Below are 22368 nucleotides of genomic sequence, written 5' to 3' on the forward strand. Positions count from 1 at the left end.
TCACTTGTTGTAAGAATTCAAAAATGAATAAATAAAAAAAAAGACATATCAAAATGTAACGTGAACAATTGTAAAGTTTTCTAATAGTTTCATGTGTTACTTGGTCCCACCCATGGTCCACTCATTGTCCTCCCATGTTTGCGCCCACCTTGGAGTTATGCACTTCTACATGAGAATTCTAAAAGCCCCTTTGATTCACATAAGTGGCACATACTGTGGCTCTAGGCATATGCCTATAGAATTGCTCCAATAGATTTAGGTGGCAAGAATGCATATAAATGCTGTTATTCAAGTGAACTCGTGTAAGCAAATGCTGTGTGTTGACCACATATATGGGAATACATGCTATTCTGTAAGTATATGACAGTATTCAATAGCGCATGCTTTCAAAAGGGCAGAACATGAGTGAGGTTTACGTTTATATTCATACGTTGTAAAGTAATGTACACATGTTCCTTAAGTATCTAGGTGTGAGTATTTACATCAGCTCTATGGCTGGTGTGAGTGGTCACACCTAAAATATAGAAGTATTATCCCAGGACAAGCAGGCAGCATATTCTCTACATGTGGGTGACGTCACCGACATTTTTGCAAGCAGACTTGCTTGAAGACCTTCAAGGTTGCGATTGGCCCGCGCATGCGCGTGGGCCCCTCCCGCCCGGTCTAGGCATGCGTCTCCTCAGCATGTCCTCAGTTCTGTTTTCCGCGGTGCCAGAAACACTGCTACCTTGCTTCGCACGATATCGTTGTCCCTCTTGCACCGCGACTTGTTTAGTTAGTTTCTTTTGAGTCGCTGTGCTCGTGTCTGTGTTTTTTCTACTTTTTATTTGTACGGTGAAAGCATGAGGAATTGTGGGAAGTAGAGCAGTTTGAGGTTTTGTTATTTAGTGTGTATGTTCTTTTGTCTTAGATAATATATTTTTTGTCTTAGATAATTTTATTGATGTGTTTGTTTTGTGAGTCACCTTGGGCATTTCTAATGAGGTATAAAAACTAAATCTTATAAATGGTTAAATAAATAACAAACTACCATACCATATAATTTCTTATATCCTGCAATTTTCTACTAGGATTCATTGCGGTTTACAATATAATTACAGGACAGTTACAGTAAGATTTCTCAGATCATAAATGGGTAGGCTTCTAGTGGATTACAAAGTGAAGAGATATGTCTAACATCTTCCTGAAATTGTAGTAAGTGGGGAACTGATGCAAGCTTAAAGGTAGGCTAGTGGGTTTTTAAATCTTAGATGTCATTTGGGTGGTATGTTAATCTCCTGATAGCTGTTTTGTGGTGATAATGTCTAAGAGGACTTCTTTTTGTAGTTGTAATTGAAGCCATTTTTCCTTATTCTAGATAATCGCACATACCACTTTTTGACAGAAGATGAGGAAGAATGCATTGCGTAAGTAAAGAGAAGAATTTCTTGCAGAAAGAGAACCGAACCTGCTGACTTTTCTTCTCCAATTCTCTAGTGTCCCATTTGGGACAAGCTCAAGAACTGCCCATGACGGTGCTATTTGAGAATAGGAGAAAGCATTTCCTAATCTATTGCTTGTAGCTAGGGAACTATGCCAAGATTTACTAAATCAAGCTCATGGAGCTGGCTCTCTGTCCCTCACTAGCGTGATAATAAACCTCAGCACATTGTGCTGTCTCTTAACAGCATTTTCAACTTTGCTAGAAAATTGAAAGAATATAAGAGGATCTTTCTGTGGTCATTCTGAAAAGAAGGAGGGAGCTTCAAGGAGTTACACTATACCTCCGACAAGAGGGCCACCGCCATTACTGGTTAAACTATTTTACACCGGCTTTTTCTATTGGAGGGTCCATAAAAAGAGCCCAGTTGCTTACAGAAGCTTAGACCAGAAAATCTCGCAGAGGAGGCCCAAGAGAAGATTCATCCTTCGGCCATTTTGACACCCTCCTCACTTTGGCAGCGTGTGTGCAGAAATAAACTGCCTGCCAACCACGATCGGAAAGAAAGTCAGGGCTGCTAATGTGACTATTTGATATGCCTCTTGTGACTTTAGTATTGAACCAGTGAACTTAGCTGTATATTTCTTCAAAGTGCCTTTGAGGGGTGTTTAAATGCTGTGTGAAGGGAACTTGGGAGCATGGTTGTAGGGGATGGTGCTAGTGTACTATTGCCTTAGTACTGTACTTTACAGTGGTGAATACTACTCCTGAGTGATACTCAAGCTTATTTACCTCTAACAGGAGAAGGGTGAGAGGAAGGAAAAAGGGGATTTATTTCAAGGGTCTCAAGTGGGTAAGGAGGCTTTTATATGTAAGCTAATGTCCTACAATATGAAACATCTGAACTTGGATAATGGGAGTGTGGTAGATGTGGTATATTTAGATTTTAGCAAATCCTTTGACAGTGTTACACACAGACGTCTAATAAATAAACTGAGTGCCCTCAGTATGGGCCCCAAAGTGACCAATTGGGTCAGGAACTGGTTGAGTGGAAGGCGACAGAGAGTAATATGTAGATCGCTCTGAGGAAAGGGATGTTATGAATGGTGTACCTCAAGGTTCGGTTCTTGGGCCTCTTCTTTTTAACATTTTTATAAGCGCTAATGCTGAAGGTTGTCCGGTAAGATTTACTTCTTTGAGGATGATACCAAAATCTGCAATAGGGTAACCACCCCTGGTAGTGTGGATAACATGTGGAAGGACCTAGTGAAACTTAAGGAATGGTCTGAAATTATCACTAAGAAATGCAAGGTCACACATTTGGGGCACAAAAACCTGAGGAAACAGTACAGTTTAGGGGGTGAAGAACTTTTGTATACGAAAAAGGAGCGGGACTTGAGTGTGATAGTATGTGATAATCTTAAGGTGGCCAAACAGGTTGAAAAGGTGACGGCGAAACCTAAAACGATGTTCAGGTACATAGGGAGAGGAATGGCCAATAGAAAAAAGGACTCTGGTGAGACCTCATTTAGAATATTGTGTACAATTCAAAAAGATATAAACAGGATGGAGTCTGCCCAGAGGAAGGCTACTAAAATGGACAGTGGTCTGTCATAAGGTGTACGGAGACAGACATAAAGATCTCAATATGTATACTTTGGAGGACAGGCATAAATACCAGTGACGCGAGTCTCTTTCAATTGAAAGGAAACTCTAAGGTGAGAGGGCATGAGAAGAAGTTAAGAGGTGATAGGCTAAGGAATAATCTAAGGAAATACATTTTTACATTGATGTAATATTCTAGTTTTTTAAGTATTGTCCCACAGAGGTGATATCTTGGTTGCCATTGTAGTTTTTAATATAATATCTAGCTTGTTTCTCAAAGAAGGATGTTACATTGGAGAAACAAACCAGATGCTAAAAACTAGGATTAATTTTCAAAGATATCAGATTCAAAATTGCATTGCCAACCAGGATATCACCTCTGTGGGACAACTCTTCAAAAAACCAGAACACTGCCTCAATTATTTTATGGTGAGAATACTAAAAGGAAATGTTAAGACAATCCCTGAAGGTAAAACCTTTGAAATAAAAATGATAAAATATTTTGACACCCATCAGACAGGACTCAGCAAAGATTTTGGATTTCCCACTGCTTTGTCAACATCTTATGTTACACACACATCACCCTGTGTTTTACCTTGCCTACTCCTCCATCCTTCTGCAACACTATCTTTGGAATGCTTTTATGTTTCACTTATATGTATATGCGAAAGTCATTTCATAAATAATGCACACTATTTTTTTAAATTTACATTTTTTTTCAAGTATTTCTTTACAATCCTTCAATATAGTCTCCCTGCTTTGCAATGACAGAGTCCCCAGTGTCCAGGAAGCTTCATTATTCCATTCAAGACACTGTTTTGTTCAGTTGCCGAATGGCTCGGGTACCGGCGGAAGAAAGCTCTTCCAGAGATGCAAAACGATGTCCACGCATAGGTTGTTTCAACTTTGGAAAAAGGTTGAAGTCTGGTGGACTCATATCTGGACTGTAGGGAGCATGAGGTTACACCTCCCAGCCATATTCGCGTAGTTTTTCAATGATGAGTGGAGAATTCCATCTTCCCCCACGACCAAAAAAATTTCAATGAGCTCAGTCAGTAGTCAAACAAATGATAATTTTTGCTTATGATCATGAAGGCATCATCATCACAGACAAAGTTCCATGTGGAAGAAGTGTCACAGTAGTGTATTATCATGATTTTTTTTTTTGCAAAAAATGCGCAGAAAAATGCACAAAACCCAACCTCAGTTGCTCTTGGCTGGGCCACTCATTCTACTCTAAATACAACACCCTTCTATTCAAAAACACACTCCAAGGAAAAGAAGATAAAGTGGAAGTGAATAACAAAATCCCTGTCAGTCAGTGCAAAGGCTTCAAAAACATCTTAGCCAAACCAATGTGAAGGAATGTAGAGGAAAAAGCCTCAGAACCCCCCCCCCAGACATACACCTTCTTGACTGAAAAAAATGTGGAAAAAGTCTCCAGGGGTAAATCTCATCATAGGCATAAAAAACCTTTCATATTGGGGTGATGTTACAAGCATTAAGCAATGCAGGGAAAACACAGATTTAATACTTAAGCACTCTCAGTTGTATACTGTCTTCATTCATATAATCATGAAGAAGAAAAAAAATATATATATAAATATATACTTATCTCACATAATAGTAGGTATGTAGAGCAAGTGTCACATTGACGCAGTGCCCAGCGTTTCGCCGGAAACGGCTGCTTCAGGATGTGCTGGCTTCTGTGAACAGTGCAAAAACCCAGCTCAAACATTGTAGCGCAAGAAAATAAAAAAAACAAAAATCTTTCCAGCTGCTGGCTTACCCAACCACTTGAAACTCCTCTGCTCGGGAGCGTGGCTTGGAGCATGCGGAATATGGACGTGTGATCGTGTCGCTCCGTTCCTCAGGCAGCGGTTTGTGATTATAAAATACCTTTTTGCCGAAGAAAATTCCATTTTTTGTGGTTCGGGTGTTGATTGAAGATGGCTAGTACACGCCAGGGGAAAATTGAGGCGGCTTTTGCGACTTCCGGTACGGCAAAGCGCCTCAAGCAAGACCTGGCTGCAGCGTCTAAAGCCCCACTTCCGGATGAAGAGGAAATAGGGAAGAAAGATATAATGGCTGAACTTTAAAAAATTTCAAAACAAATTCAAAAAAATGCGGAAAGCATTCAAGAAGTGAAAGAAGAGGTGTTAACATAAATAGGCAGTTGGAGGCTCTGAATCAAAGAATGACCGTTTTAGAATCCAGAATGGAACAGATGGAAATGACTGCAGTCCATGCTAAGGAAGATAATAAAACTATAAGGGAATTACAGAAAAAGCTGCTGAATTATGAGAATCTTGGCAGGAGGAAAAACATAAAAATTATTGGACTGGCAGAAAATTTGGAGAGGGGAAACACGATTTAGTTCTTGGAGAATTTACTTCCAAAACTACTTCAGCTGAATACCAAGTACCCCCTTGAGATCGAACGTGCACACAGGATTCCTTTCCAATGGTCTGCAAATAACTCCAAGCCTAGACCTCTGATCTTTAAATTATTGAGGCTTAGTCAGGCACTGGAAATATTAAGCTTGGCAAAAGCGGATAGAAATTTAAACTATAAGGGCTCTAAGCTTATATTCTTGCCGGATTTTGAAAAAAGTACTGTGGCTGTAAGGCAGCAGTTTCTTCAACTCAGAGCTCAGTTAAAGGAAAAAGGCTACAAATATGGTTTATACTATCCTGCAAGAATGAGAATTTCCTCTGAGAATAAATCGCTTTATTTTGAAGATCCGGAAAAACTGAAAAGTTTCCTTGCCACTTCAGAGCCAATGTCTATGTAAAGTGTTTCCAGGAATAGAAGATAAAAGAAATGAAGAGGATTGACTGATTTAAAGATATATTATTTTCCAGAAATAGAAGAAATGAAGAAGATTGACTGATTTAAAGATATATTATTATTGAGTTTTTGTCATGTCTAAAGAAAGTTTATTGTTTTTCACAGATGTTATAGGAATGATTTATTTATTTATGATCTTTTTAGTGTCTTTTCTTTTGTATAAGGGTCATGGGATGTTGATGAAAAGATGTCATAAATGTTGTATGTTATTTGGTTTTTGATTTGTTTTTAAGATTTGATTCGATATTTTTAAAAGAGAAAGTGGATATAATGAAATTAGATGTATATGGTTATGAACTTAAGTATTTTGAGTATGATGTCTTGAATTTATAAGATATGTGTATATGGAATATGATTTTGATTATCTGTATAATAAATTAGTTTTATTATTTATTTTTAAAGAATATGAATGATGGAGATATTAAATTAAATGTGGCTGATTGATAATATAAATGTATTGGGGTAAATGTTAGCGTATGGGGGTATTTAATTGATTTCTGAGTTTAGAATTGATTAATTATAAAGGTATATGAATTTAATTTATATTAGGATTATTTAATTTTTAAATATATAAATTGAGCTTTAGATATTTATGATATTAATGAAACAAATATATTTTTATTAATATGATTAGATGAAGTGTTTTAGATGTTGCCTGGGGGGAGTGTAGGGGTTACATATCCTATGTGCGTTACAGGTTTTACCATTTGGAGGGTGGGTTTGGGAGAGACAGGGGTGGGGGGGGGTTAATAATATGCTTAATGATGAATTTTGGGAATAAAGGGAGTGGGTATTTAGTGTATTTAATATTAAATGTCATGATGGTGCTGGTGTCTAATCATTTTACAATAATTAAAAATGTATATTATTATTGGAATAGATATTTATTTGAATGATGATTAAGTTTTATTCATTAAATGTAAATGGCCTCAATCATATGATCAAGAAAAAGAAAATGTTAGATTTCCTTAAAAAGCAGAATTCTGATGTATATTTCATTCAAGAGACACATCTGTCATTTAATGAATCCAGGAAGCTGGAAGGAGGATGGATTTCAAAATGTTTTTTTGCTCCAGCAAATGGGAAAAAGGCGGGGGTTGCTATATTAATAAGTAAGAAATGTTTAGCGAATTAAATAATACCCTTGATTTGTTTAATTTGTATGCTCCAAATTTGAATCAAATGGAGTTTTTTTAAAAATATACAACAATTATTATTACCACTGGCTGCTTCTAATCTGATAGTGGCTAGAGATTTCAATGCTGTAATGGACCCGATAGTAGATAAGAGTCCAAATAAAATTATAAAATCATTAGGTTTAGATAATTTGGTTCAATCTTCTGATTTAATAGATATATGGCGTATTCTTCATTTTAATGATCGGGAATTTTCCTTTTGTTCACAGGTGCATAATTCTTTTTCAAGAATTGATTATATATTTGTTTCAAATAAAATAGCTCAGAAAGTGACTAAAGCCATCATAGATCCTATCATTTTATCTGATAATGGTGGTGTTTGGATTGAATTACAGTTAGATGAGCAAGTTGATGCAAAGCTGATTTTGAGATTTGATAATGCTTTGATTGCAGATTTAAAATTTCTTGAAGAGTTTAAATAAAAAATGATTGAGTTTTTTCAAATTAATGATTCTGGTGATATTAATATTGAGGTGTTATGGGATGCATTTAAAGCAACTATGAGAGGTCATATTATTTCATATTCAGCTTATATTAGAAAACAAACTAAAAACAATTTTATGATTTGGAAAAAGAAATTAAAATTTTAGAACATAAGTTAATTAATAGATGGGAACAAAATACATTACAAATTTTGTTAAAAGCTAAAGCCAAATATAATGAACTATCTTCAAAGCTTGTTAGGAATGATTTGTTTTATCATCAAGCTCAGTATTATGGAAATTCAAATAAGGCTGGGAAATTATTAGCAAATTATCTTAAGGCAAAAAAAAGGAAAACAAAAATTGTTCTAATAAAAGATAATAAAGGAGAATCATATACTAAAAATGAGCATATTTTACAACAATTTTTGGCTTTCTATAAGGATTTATATTCTTCAGAGACTTATAGAAACAAAGAACAAGATGGTATACATTTTTTAAATTCAATTATTGGACCACAAATTCCTGAGCCTATAAAAGGAAGTTTAGAAGAACCTATATCTCTAAAAGAATTAGAAACAGCATTGGGGTCTCTTAGAGCTGGATCCGCTCCAGGTGGTGATGGTTATACGGTAGAATTCTATAAATCATTTCAAATTAACCTTTTACCATATTTGTTAAATTTGTATCAGTATCAACTGACTAAAGGTTGTATTTCAGGTACTATGGCAGATGCGTTGGTTATTGTTTTGCCAAAGCCAAACAGAGATCCTACGTTGGTTTCAAATTACAGGCCTATTTCATTAATAAATGTGGATGGGAAAATTATTGCTAAGTTATTGGCTTTAAGATTGGCAAAAGCTCTCCCTTTTATTATTGATACTCACCAAACAGGATTTGTTGCAAGGAGATATTCTTCTCATAACACTAGATTGGCTTTTCATACTTTAAATTTAACAAAAAATGTGAATGATCCGACTTTCTTGGTCTCTCTAGATGCAGAAAAGGCTTTTGATAGGGTGGAATGGAATTTTATGTATCAAGCATTGGAGTGGTTTGAGGTGGGGTCTGGTTTCATTCAAATGATTCAGACGCTGTATAGCTCTCCTGTTGCAAGATTATCTATATAATAAAACCGTAGGCGGCGCATGCGCATTCTTATCGGCGTGCTTCCATGATCTGTATGTCCATGGCCGCCAAGAATGCAGCATGCCCCGCGCTTACTACGGCCCCACACGCAGCTGAGTTCGGCACGGCGGTTTCCCCAGATAGGGGAAGTCGAACAACTCACTCCCGACGCGCAGCTGAGTTCGGCACGGCAGTTTCCCCAAATAGGGGAAGTCGAAAAACTCACTCCCGGCTCTCCTCGGCACAGCGGTTTCCCCAGATAGGGGAAGCCGAATAGCTCACTCCTGCCTCATGGTCCTGCCGCCGCTCCTGTTCACAGCGGCCTGCACGTCAATGACTCCCCCCCCCCCCATCCTCCCGCAACAGCCGCTACCGCTCATGTTCAAAGCGGCCTGCTGAGGTTCGCGGCCGGCTGTAGCGAACCTCTCAGGCCGCTCTCCACATGGTAGCACGTTCCCTCTGACACAAAATTTTAAATGGTTGCAGTTGAAGCAGGCTATTCAGGAGGGGTTCCCTGAATGGAAGAATCTGAATAATCAGTATAGTTTGGAATTCCTTTGCTTTCAGGTGGATTTCTTGGGTCACCAAGCCGCACAGTGGTATAAATTACTTAATGAATATTTGAACAAAAAACAGAAAACTGGGTTGAGGGATATTTGGAGCATTGAGATCAAGCACCAAATTTCTGCATCTCAATGGCCACGAATTTGGTCTTGGAGAATAAAATCTACAATGTCGGCATCTATGAGGCAAACATTGTTGTTTTTGTTGCACAGAGTGTTTTGGACCCCAGTTCGTTTACAAAAAGTAGATATTTCTAGGTTTAATAGATGCTGGCATTGTAACAAGGATGCAGGGACTTTAGATCATTTAATTTATTTCTGTCCTTGTATTAATGCCTTTTGGAAATCAATTTGGCCCCAAATTAATTTGTTATTAGAAAACTTTGTTGCCTTGTCATATGATACAATTTTATTTGGTACTTCAATGAGGTTTAAAAGTCAAATTTCAATGTCTAATAATAAGTTATTATTAATATTGACAGGAGTTGCTATTCAGCACATCACCAGGAATTGGAAAGATTATACAAGACTCAATTATACCTTTTGGTGGAATTTAGTATGTTATATATATAAGATGGAGAGAGTTTTTGCTTTACAGAATGGGAATTATGATAGGTTTAAAAAGATATGGGGGCCATTGATTGCATATTCAAATGATTGGACACCTTTAAGCGCTTGAAATTTTATAATAAGAAGGGGTATAGTACATATATGAATGAATTTTTGTTGATGAAGGGAGGGTTGGGATGAGAGAGGGGTATTTTACAATATTTAAGATTTATGGTTAAGAATGTACAAGTGATTTTGTATGTTATAATATATAACATTGTATACTTGTTGATTGAAATGAAAATGAATAAAGAATTAAAAAAAAAAAAAAAAAAAAGAAACTCCTCTGCTCCTATGTGGCCTCCCAAACATGGCCGCGGGGATCCTCACCAGATAAATCCCTGACATCAGCGAGAACCAGCCAATGGCAGTAAAGGTCAAATAAGCCACAAAAATGGAGTGAAAATACAATACAAATAGGCAAAAAGACTGTTCCCCTTGATTTTAGGGTATTTGATTCCAATCCATACGGACGTTAAGACCCATGGGTTCTTCAGTATTGAGGGTATGGATCCAAAATAACTCAAGTCGTAGTAGACATTCTGTTGCGTGTTAATTCTGGAATATGATCAATTACACAACACCTGAGATCTTTGAAAATGTGACCATATTCTAAACAGTGTGCTACAATAGGGGCTTGTAATTTATTTGTACGACAACACTCGCCCGCACTTAGGGAATGTCATTGAAAAACTACACGAATATGGCTGGGATGTGTTATCTCCTGCTCCCTACAGTCCAGACATGAGACCACCAGACTATGACCTTTTTCCAAAGTTGAAACAACCTATGCGTGGACATAGTTTTGCATCTCTGGAAGAGCTTTCTTCCACCAGTACCCGAGCCATTCAGCAACTGAACTAAAACGGTGTCTTGGATGGAATAATGAAGCTTCCCAGACGTTGGGACTCAGTCATTGCAAAGCATGGAGACTATATTGAAGGAATGTAAAGAAATACTTGAAAACAAAAAAATAAAGCATGTAAATTTTATTTGTTTTTGAATTCTTTATTCATTTTTGCATATTACAACAAGTGTAGTAGATAAAATCATATGAACTTATAAATACACACTTGATTAAATTTTTAAAAATAGTGTGCATTATTTATGAAATGACTCTCGTATATACTGGTATTTCTCAATATTTGCTTATTTCTGATCTGAAGAAGTATTACACTTGAAAGCTAATCAAACAAAGCACTAAGTTAGTCCAATAAAAAAGGTATGTCATGTTCTTAGCATTAAAATGCTTAGATTGTATAAAGAAAACAGAATATTAATGGACTAGTCTTATAGCCCATTACATTAACGGGTGCTAGAATATATGTGTGTGTGTGTCTCTATTTCTTTCTCTCTCTCTCTCTCCTTAGCCACTTTCTGTATTTCTGTCTTTCTTTTTGTCTTTCTTTTTCCTCAGCTGTCCACCCATTCTCCCTTCCTTTTACCTTCCCTGTGACCACCACCACCCCTTCACTGCTCCCCTTATCCAGCAGCAGCCCTTCTCCCCTTTTTTAATCTCCCCTCTGTCCAGCAGTACCTCTTTCCTTCCCCCCGTCCAGCAGTAGGCCTCCCTTCCTTTTTCTTCCCCTCTAGCACCTCTTTCCTGCTCTCCATCCAGCAGTAGGCCTCCCTTCCTTTTTCTTCCCCCCTAGCACCTCTTTCCTGCTCCCTCGTCCAGCAGTAGGCCTCCCTTCCTTTTTCTCCCCCCGTCTCTTCCCCTGTCCAGCAGCACCCCTTACCTCGCGTCTGCCCTCCGCCAACAGCCGCCGTGGTCTGCAGGCGCCAAGAGCCTCCACGGCCGACAGCCTCTGCGCTGCCTGAAGCCGACAAAACCCTAAGCTGTGCATGCGCACTCCTACCTGCGGGGACCTACAGCGCATGGAAAATGGGAGCACGCAGGTAAGAGTGCGCATGCGTGTCTTAGGGTTTTATTATATTAGATACATGGAAAACTCTGCGATATGTTAGTAATTTAACATCTATTCCAATCTATAAATCGACAAATCAAACTATATGGTTAAACTCCAAGATTCAGATTGGCGGATTTAAGGTCATCTGGAAGCATTGGATGATAGCAGGTATATGGATTTTAGGTGATGTTATTTCAAATGGTAAACTGCTTGATTTTTCACAGCTGCAGCATAAATATGGTCTTAATAAATCACAAAACTTTAGATGGTTGCAACTGAAGCAGGCCATTCAGGAAGGGTTCCCTGAATGGAAAAATCTTAACAGTCAATATAGTTTAGAATTTTTATGCTTTCAGGTGGACTTCTTGGGACACCAGGCCGCACAGTGGTATAAATTATCTTTATCTTGACCTTTTAGAAATCAATCTGGACCCAAAAAAATTGTTTATTGGAAAATCCTGTGGCTTTATCGTATGATACGATTCTATTTGGTATGTCAATGAGAGCAAAGAGCCAAATTTCATCAATAATAAGCTTTTATTCAGGGGTGCCCACACTTTTTTGGCTTGCGAGCTACTTTTAAAATGACCTGGTCAAAATGATCTACCAACAAGAAAATGTTAATTATCATTTATATTCGGGGGGGGTGGTGTTTCAAAGATGTAAAGGCAGATGACTTTAAAATATGCAATGTCACCTTGCTTGGGGGGGCAGGAAGAGAAAAAGAAAGAAGGGGCAGGGAGAGGGAAAGAAATAAACTATACAAAATAGACACATATACCCCCTCCCCTTTTACTAAACCGCGATAGTGGTTTTTAGCACAGGGAGCTGTGCTGAATGCCCGCACTGCTCCCGACGCTCATAGGCTCCCTGCACTAAAAAACGCTATTGCGGTTTAGTAACCAGCAGGCAGATTCTGGGTCATATTGGAATAAGGGTATTGTATTACCTAACAAAGGGAGAAACCAGCTGGCAAAGGCTAGTCACAAACCTATTAAGTTGGCTCAATGTCACCTACATGAGACTGGGATACATGAAAGCCTCTCAGGACCCACTGCCTTAAAATGTCACACTTAAGTAAGGTGCTCTTTTCTTGTATCCAGAGAAAGGGATATATACTTTTCAAGGAAGTAGTTCAGGCCGAAAGGAAACTCAGGAGCCAACTTTTCTAGCTTATGTGGGGTGCTAAACCAAATGTAAATGGCTTGTCATGGGACATAATCAAGGAACTGGTTCAATTTTGGCTCTTCTGGATGTAAATAACCTCAACTTCTGCTACAGCAGGAGAAAAAGGGTGGCAATGCAGCAACATGGAATTGGGGCCAGGGTGGGATTTGAACCGGAACTGCAGCCACTCACCAGGCATCCGGGTGAACACGTTCTTGGGGTTCCTCTTCTTCTGGCTCCTCCTGCTCCTCTCCTTCCCTGGGCACCACCAGCCGCTTCAGCCTCTCGATCCTGGCTGGGTCTGGGGGCTGCGGGCCTCACTGCTTGCGCGGGACCGGAGTCCTCGCGCTGCATGAAGCACTCATATTCGGGAGGAGTAAAGGGCCAGGAGGGAGTCAAAGAGCTCTGAGTCGACATCCAGGTGCTCATCAACGAGCGCAGGCCGGGTCAGTCCCCTGCTGTAGACAGCCGCTGCCTCTTCTCCACCTCCATGTTTGAAAGACCCGTTGCTCGGGGCCGATGGGAATGTGGGGGGAGGATTGTGGGCCCGGCGCTTGTGCAATCACTGCACGCACCTGGCCTGGAGTTGAGGAAGCAGGAAAAACAGAACAAGGCAACGCGAGTCTATCGCGGAGCCTGGGATGAGCTCCGCGATCGACTCACATTGCCTTAGCGATCTACTGGTAGATCACGATCGACCTTTTGGGCACCCCTGCTTTTATTGATTATGACAGGAGTCGCCATACAACATATCACAAATGGAAAAATTGGAGCAGACTTAATTACAGTTTATGGTGGAACTCGTGTCACATCTATAAGATGGAGAGAACAATAGCAGTGCAAAAAGGGAATTATAAAAAATTTAAAGAGATATGGGAGCCATTAACAAATTATTGTAATGAATAGATACCATTTTTCCATTATAGTACAATACAAGTAAAGGGATGGGGGAATTCTGAATTTTAATCAGTTTGGATCAGTAGAAAAGAATATTTTATAGGTTATATTTGATTGCATATGTTATGGCAGGGGTGGGAAGGAAGGGATTAAATTTTATGTATAAATGTTAAATATGATAGAAATTCAAGTGATGTATTTAATTTCAATTGTCATTTATTGATACACTTGTAAGATGTAAAATGAATAAAGATTTTTTTTTAAAAAAAGGTATTGGCCTTATTCCTTATGTTTTGTTTTATTTCTATATATTACTTTCTAAAGAAAGTATTGTATTATAAAACACCAGCAGATGATGGAACCTTTCTCTAATGTACTTTTGCTTCAGGTGGATCTCTGTTCTAACTAACAGCAAGCAAGAGGCTCTGAACATGGCATTCTATGAAACTCGGCCAAGTGGTGAGAATAGCATTGAGGATTTAACCAAAGCCATCATTGATGACATTAAACGAATGCCAGGAAACACTGTGTGTTGTGACTGTGGAGCACCAGGTAAATGGCAGTACCATAATTCAAAAGACACCTAATAATCCATTCACTTCATGCCCATAAAAAAAAGAGATAGGGCTAGGATCGTCAAAAAAGTGGAGGAAAAAACCTGTGTTGCTCTTAAAAAGAGAGAGAGGGTCCACAAAGCCTTCACTATTCAAATAGTGTCGCTCTTTAAAAGTTGCAGTTAAAGTGGTAGAGGAAGACATTTCCGGTGATATCAAGGGGCTGAGCAGACACTGAAAAGCTCTGCTCCCTTCCTCGAGTCCCCTATCATTGGCTATAATCGGCGCTTTTGATTGAGACTTGGACCCCCATACACTTACGATACCAAGTGTAGTATACTGTCTAGAGCAATGGCAACCCCCCATTTGGCTTCTGAACTGGTCCGTAAGGAGTGGGATTGCGGCAAGCTGACTGATACCAAGATGGCGTTGGAGCAAAATCCTCCTAGTCCCATGGGTCAGCTCCAAGTGGACAGCAGAGATAATCATGGAAGTCACAGCAGGGGTTGAGGCCACGATAGATAATAAGCTTCAACAATTCTTTGATAATGCCCCTTCAACCCTAAATCCTGTATTGTTATAGGAAACAGCCAAAGCAGTCCTCCATGGGGAAACCATAGCATAGGTAGCTAGGAAGAAGAAAGAATATCCCAGGCAAATAGACACCTGTAAACATCAATGGATTAAAATTAAAGATAGGGATTGACTAACCAAGATTTTTCTTAAACATTTCTGGCAGTTTTACTCTAGGAAAATACCTTCCCCTAATACCTTAACCTCTTACCTTTGTTCTTTATGATTGCCTAAGCTCACAGAGGAGGAGGACCACTTCCTTCATAAGCCTATCACAGCCCGGGAAATCCGGGAGACCATAAAGGAATCCCCGCTGTCGAAAACTCCCAGACCTGACGGTTTACCATCTGAATTCTATAAAATTCTGCAGGACCATGTTAATTTGCCTCTGGAGTATTATTTTGGCCAGGTTGTGTCTACCGGAAGTTTCCTGGCTCATGCTAATCATGCCCTTATAATGCTGATCCCCCAAGCCAGATAGGAATCCAGCACTCATGGATTCCCACCGGCCAATTTCTCTGATAAACTGAACTTTATGGCAAAACTTTTGGCTTCTCATTTGTCCCCTTTATTGCTGAAATTGATACACCAAGACCAAGTTGATTTTGTCCAGGGAAAGCATGCGGTAAAGAATGTGAGGAAGGTGATGGCAGCATTGAGACAAAGCATTACCCATGGTCTCCTGGCTCTGTTTTTGTTTTGTTTGTTTGTTTTTAACCTTTATTAAGTTTTCAAGACTAATACAAAGTGCAGGAAATTATACAAACATTAATAATCAAAATAAGCACTTATATTCATTCAATAACAATGCAGAACTCTCCCCCTTTCAATATATTCAATCAAGGAATAAACAAAAGAGATATCCCCCCTTCCTACCCTTTCCTGGATGTGCATGGAAATAAACAAAAATTAAAGACAAAAGACAACTATAATGAATTAATAAGACGTCAACGGGCCCCAAACCAGTTTAAGTAAATTGCTATGCCCCAACCTATCAGCATTCATTTTCTCATACCTATTGCTTGAGCATAAACTCGCCTACCAAAAAGGAAAATTAAGGCGATCGTAATTTTTCCAATTGTGAGCTACCATTTGCATGGCTATCCCTGTCATAATTAGGAAAAGCCGGCATTTATAGCGGTCCCTGGGGGGCTTAATATGCAGTAATGTTCCACATATGACTTCCTCATATGTCAATGGAATTGTTGATTCCAATATAATATTAATCTGTCCCCATATTGACTTCCAAAAGTTGAGTATCTCGGCTCTGTTAATCAGTCTTGATGCCCAAAAGACATTTTACTGTAGCTTGGGACTATCTGTTCCTGGTTTTGGAGAGCTATGGCATTGGGGGGGGGGGAGGCCATTTCTTGATATGGTCAGGACTTCGTATGTTAACCCCAGTTCAGCAGTACTGGTCAATGGAAAGGTGTCTGATTATTTTTCAATGGAAAGGGGTACACGACAGGGCTGCCCCTGTCATCTTTATTGTTTATATTATCCCTGGAACCATTGCTTTAGTATATCAGGGAGGATAGGAACATCATGGGAATGCCGGTGGGGAGAGACGCGGTGCAATTTTTGGCATTTGCTGATGACATTCTTTTCAGAGGGTTCTGCAATTAGTGGAGCAGCATGGGAGTGTGTCTGGTTTGGAACTCAACTTGGAGAAATCGGAGGCTTTGTCTTTTAATGGGTATAATTATGAGCACTGGTCCACACCCTTCCCTCTATGGAAAGATGCACATAAACTGAAATATTTTGGGGGTTTAAATTACCAGTGACTTACTGAAAGCTTATAATGAAAACTTTCTGTTTTATTGGGGAAAACACAGGACATCCTATCCCTTTTGACCAAATATCCTTTGACCTTACGGGATCACATAGCATTTAAAATGGTACTGTTTCCCAAATGGGTGTACATGATGCAGACTTTCCCAATGTATGTGACCAATAGGGACCTTGCAAAATTTCATAAAATTTTATGAAAATTCCTCTGGAACAACAAGAAACCCCGTATAAAACTTACAAAATTATTTTTGCCAGTGGGGAGTGCCTAATGAGTCATCTGGTGTATTGGATAAAGAATACCCAATACTACACTCCTGTACTCCTTGAGAAACAATTAATGTCTCCAATACACTTAACTATATTATCTTTCATGCCCAGAGGCCTCATAGGATTTTTCCTACTCGCGGCATCAGGTGTAAAGATCTCAATATGTATACTTTTATTAGTGTAAATTGTTTATTTTAAAATGTTGGATCAGTGGTAAGATATAATAAGTTTTGCTATTAGTTAATTCAGCTGAATCTGGATGCTGTTTGGTGGATTGTATCTTTCATCTTCTGATTATTGTTCTTTCTAATTTCTTTATGAGTAGATCCATCATGGCTGTCCATCAATTTGGGAATCCTGACCTGCATTGAGTGCTCTGGAGTGCATCGCGAGATGGGTGTACACCACTCCCGCATCCAGTCCTTGGCGCTGGACAAATTGGGCACCTCTGAACTCCTGGTATGAGGAAGGACATTAGTTCACCTTGGTTATCAATCTGTGTCCATTCTCATCTGATTAGATGTAATGACATATCCATGGATTACATAACAGCTCAAAAAATATATAACCCTACGGACTCAGCAGTTGCCAATAAGTCCAATATATGAAATAGTCTGTAATTGGCTCACTGTTTTAATCCTCGGGGAGAGTGTTAGGCCTTGTAGGAATAAGAACCTATTCCAAATGCTATAAATAAATGGACATCAGTATGAGCTCTCGAAATGTAAACGTGGGATTTATGAGCTCAGGTAGCAACTCATAGGTGACCAGCACCAGACAAAAGTCTAAATGCTGGAAATTGGGTCATTAGGGCATAGATAGGGGGTGGGTAAGCAGAGTGGGCAGACTTGATGGGCTGTAGCCCTTTTCTGCCGTCATCTTCTATGTTTCTATGTAAATGAGTGCTGCCTCATACATCATCTAGTCCTGAATGTGCAAACCGTGCAAATTAAATACTAATAAGATCAAGGTCAAACGATCGCTCAGAGGAGAAAAAAATGTTTAAAAATTACATTCTATAGACTCCCTAGAATCTATCCCATCTATTCTCTATAACTATTCCAATCTAAACTGCAAATGCTAAGAATATAAACTAATACAGTTAATTGAAAATGCATAATAATATGAAAGAACCCCTCAAAGTGCCCTAAAGATTATATAATGTCACAAAAAATGACTATAAGGTGTCTAAAAAAGATTGCAACAAATTCATAAAGATCATAAACTAATAAATATCAATATTTAACATGAAAAAGCATAGAGAAGTGCATAATGCATGAAGGAAGCATACATGAAAGGGACTCATAGATATTCAATTAATCAAAAGTTCATGAAAGCACCTATAAATAAATAAATAATGAAAGTCCATGTAAATAGATACTCAAAAAACACACATAGTATCAAGGTAAAAATAGTACCAATACATGAGTAAATAAATAAATAGAAAAAAGTAAAGAGCCTATAGAGAGTTCATATTTCTTCCAAACAAGTTCATGGAGCTTCCTAACAGGCCGCACAGTGATATAAACTGATAAACGAATTAGTAAAAAAGAAGCCTAAAAATGGTCTTAGTGATATTTGGAGCATTGAGATTAAGCATCAAATTACTGCGTCCCAATGGCCACGAATTTGGTCTTGGAGAATGAGATGTACAGTGTCCGCATCTATGAGACAAACTTGGTTTTTTCTCCTACATAGAGCTTTTTGGACCCCAGTTAGATTACAGAAGTTCAATAGCTCTAGATCTAATAGATGCTGGCATTGTAATCTAAACTAAACTAAACCTTAGGTTTGTATACCGCACCATCTCCGCATGCGCAGAACTCGGTATGGTTTACAGAGGTTAAGAGGAAAGGAATTACAAAGAAGGGATATAGGAGAGGGACTGAGAAGATAGAGAGGGGCAGGGTACTAGAGAACGGGAGGTGATTAGATTTTTGAGAAGAGCCAAGTTTTCAAGCGTTTACGGAAGGATTGGAAGGAGCTAGAATTTCTGAGCGGGGATGAGAGGTTGTTCCAGAGTTCCGTGGTTCTGAAGGGGAGGGATGTTCCAAGTTTTCCTGCGCGGGATATACCTTTTATAGATGGGAAAGATAGTTTCAGTTTTTGGGAGGGTCTAGAAGAGAGCGGGTTTGATGAATTCCAGAAGAGTGGGATAACGGGAGGAAGGACGCCATGTAGAATCTTGAAGGCTAAGCAGGCACATTTATAGAGGACTCTGGAGTATACTGGGAGCCAGTGAAGCTTAGAGAGGAGTGGGGAAACGTGATCGAACTTGCCTTTTGCGAAGATAAGCTTGGCAGCGGCGTTCTGAATTAGCTGAAGTCTATGGAGGTTTTTCTTAGTTAGGCTTATATAGATGGAGTTGCAGTAGTCTAGTCTAGAGAGGATGGTGGATTGGACGAGGATGGCGAAATGAGAATGATGAAAGCAAGATCTTACTTTTCTTAACATATGGAGGCTAAAGAAGCATTTTTTTACCAGGGAGTTGAGGTGATCGTTGAAGGAGAGAGAGGAGTCTAAGATGATGCCTAGGACTTTGCTTGAAAACTCAAGATGAAGAGTGGGGCCGGAAGGTAGAGGGATGGAGGTGGGTAAATGATCTGAAATTGGGCCGAGCCAAAGTAGTTTGGTTTTGGACTCATTCAGTTTCATTTGTACAGATTGGGCCCAGGATTGGAGGTTTGTAATACATGTGGAGATGTTCTCAGCGAGGTTCGAGAGGTTCGCATCGGTTTTGAGGAGGATGAGGTTGTCGTCAGCATAGGAGTAGAGAGTTTCTAGGGGGGATAGATGAAGGAGTTTCAGAGAGGACATGTAGATGTTGAAAAGAATAGGAGAGAGGGGTGAGCCTTGCGGGACTCCACATTTCGGCTTCCAGGCAGGGGATGAGGAACCGTTTGTGTTAACGGTGTAGGAGCGGAGGCGTAGGAATTTCGAGAACCAATCAAGGACTGTGGAGCTTATGCCTATTTCGGAGAGTTGGAAGATAAGGATGTCGTGGTGAATGACATCGAAGGCTGCGGAGAGGTCGAATTGAAGAAGAACAGCGAATTTGTTTCGAGAATGGAGTTGTTGCACCTTAGAGATTAGTGAGGCCAAGAGGGATTCGGTGCTGAAGTTGGGTCTGAAGCCGGATTGGTGGGGTAGGAGGATAGAGAATCGTTCTAGGTAGGATGAGAGTTGGGTGGATATGATGGATTCTAATAACTTGGTTAGGAGAGGGATATTTGCTATAGGACGGTAGTTAGATGGAATGGTGGGATCAAGGTCGGCCTTTTTCAGTAGAGGGGACAATGAAATGTGTCCCATGTCGGGGGAGAAAAGGCCCGATGTTAGGGCAGAGTTTATGAGGTCGGTGAGGGAAGCGATGGCCTGTGTAGGGATATTCTCGAATAGATAGGAGGGGAAAGGATCCAAAATGCACTTGCAGGTTTTTAGTTTGAGGCAGAGTTTGGAGACTTGCGGTTCAGAGACAAGCTCGAAGGCGGTCCAGGATCTGTCGGCAGGAATGGGGGTGGATACAGGTGAGGTAATCTCGAAGTAGAGACTCTAGATCACTGTTGTTCAACCGCCGGACCGGTGCCAGTCCGCAGAAAATTCCTGCCGGTCCACACAGGACCGGCGAGATCAACATCTCCAATTTCCTGCTGGTCCGTGCAGGACCGGCAAGATTGACGAGCTGTAGTCATGGGGAGCCTCCAACAGCGTGCTTTCTCTCCTTCCAGTGGCTCTCCTTATCAGCGCAGCGATTCAGGAAGGCAGCCTTGGGGCTTTTGCTGAGTCGCGGCCGCCTCTGATGATGCAACTTCCGCTTTCCTCAGAGGAGGTGCGACCCAACAAAGGACCCGGGGCTGCCTTCCTGAATCACTGCATTGGCAAGTAAGGAGAGTTGCTGGGAGGGGAGAAAGCCACTGTTAGAGCTGCTGAGCATGGTAAAAAAAAAAAAAAAAAAAAAAAGGGACAGCTGTTTCTGGACCTGGAGAGGGAGGAGAGATGCTGCTGGGAGGGGAGGAGGGAAAGGAGTCTGGGAAGCTGCTGGGCAAGGAAAAAAAAGGGACAGCTGCTACTGGATCTGGAGGGAAGGAGAAGGAGAGATACTTCTGGGAGGGGAGGAAGGGAAGAGAGTTACTGCTGGACAGAAGGAGGGAAGGCAGAAGGAAAAAAGGAAGGAAACAGCTGGCAGGGAGATTAGAAGAGGGGAAGAGGAGAGACGGGCATGAGAAAGTAGAGAGATTGATGATGGGAAGGGGTCAACAGAAAAATAAGCAGAGGGACAACGATGGTAGATCTGGTGTATGAGAGATAAAAATGAAGAGAGCAGTGAAGCTGGAATGAATCATGTAAAAAGGAGAGAGGGGCATAGAAAGAAGACATACCATATGGAAGGGGGAGAGGACAGACAGTGGATGGAAGGGGCAGATGCTGGATTGAAGAGACAGAGAAGGCAGATGCTGGAAAGAAGAGAGTAAAAAAAAGATGAAAGAAACCAGAGATGACAAAAGGTCAAAAAAAATAATTTTATTTCTATTTTGTGATTAGAATATATCAGATTTGAAATATATATCCTGCTAGAGCTGGTGTTAGACATAACTGGGGACCCCAAAGCCCAGGCAGTGCTTCTTTAGTTTCCAGCTGACTTAGGGTGCTCTCTGACCAGGGGGCAGTTGCCCTAGTTGCACTCTCCTAAAACTATTCCTGTCATGTGTGACTGCGGTATTCTGTTAGCATGATATTTCTGTGTAGCATTCTGTAATAATTTGGCTTGTTCAGTTTTCTTGATAGTGGAGGGGATATATGTGAAGGGGAGGAGAGACAGGGATTTTGTTGATCCTTGCTCTGTATTATTTGTATTTATAAAATGACAATTGTACAGAATATTGTTTCTTTTTATACTTTAATAAAATACATTCAATATAAAATCATAACTGAGGCTTGTGTGGATGGGATCAGATGATTTGCGGGGACTGAGCTTGTGGAGATGGGGCGGAAACGGGGTTTTTAAATTTTAGTCTTAGTAGTTTGCCAGTCCACAAAATAATTCTTTTATTTCTGCCGGTCTACGGGTGTAAAAAGGTTGAAAAGTGTGTGGCGCAGTGGTTGGATCTACAGCCTCAGCACCCTGGGGTTGTGGGTTCAAACCCCGTGCTGCTCCTTGTGACCCTGGGCAAGTCACTTAATCCTCCATAGCCCCAGGTACGTTAGCTAGATTGTGAGCCCACCGGGACAGAGAGGGAAAATGCTTGAGTACCTGATTGTAAAACCGCTTAGATAACCTTGATAGGCGGTATAGAAAAATCCTAATAAAAACTTGAAAAAAAAAAAAAAAAACTTGCTCTAGATCATTTATTATTCTATTGTCCCTTTATCTTGGCCTTTTGGAAATCTATTTGGGGACAAATAAATTGTTTATTGG

At 39.9% G+C, this 22368-nt stretch overlaps 1 protein-coding gene across 2 annotated transcripts in view; it reads left to right on the forward strand.

The window, feature by feature from the left end:
* Positions 1-22368, forward strand: part of LOC117345437 (arf-GAP with SH3 domain, ANK repeat and PH domain-containing protein 1-like) — a 158943-nt gene that overhangs the window by 86899 nt on the left and 49676 nt on the right. For both annotated transcript variants that reach the window (XM_033914052.1, XM_033914053.1), the window contains exons 13-15: positions 1358-1406; positions 14156-14319; positions 17278-17411. In XM_033914052.1, coding sequence (XP_033769943.1) covers positions 1358-1406; positions 14156-14319; positions 17278-17411 — 347 coding nt within the window. The remainder of the gene's footprint in view (positions 1-1357; positions 1407-14155; positions 14320-17277; positions 17412-22368) is intronic.

The sequence above is a fragment of the Geotrypetes seraphini genome, chromosome 11 (genome assembly GCF_902459505.1).
Source record: "Geotrypetes seraphini chromosome 11, aGeoSer1.1, whole genome shotgun sequence".
In the NCBI taxonomy this organism is placed as follows: Eukaryota; Metazoa; Chordata; class Amphibia; order Gymnophiona; family Dermophiidae; genus Geotrypetes; species Geotrypetes seraphini.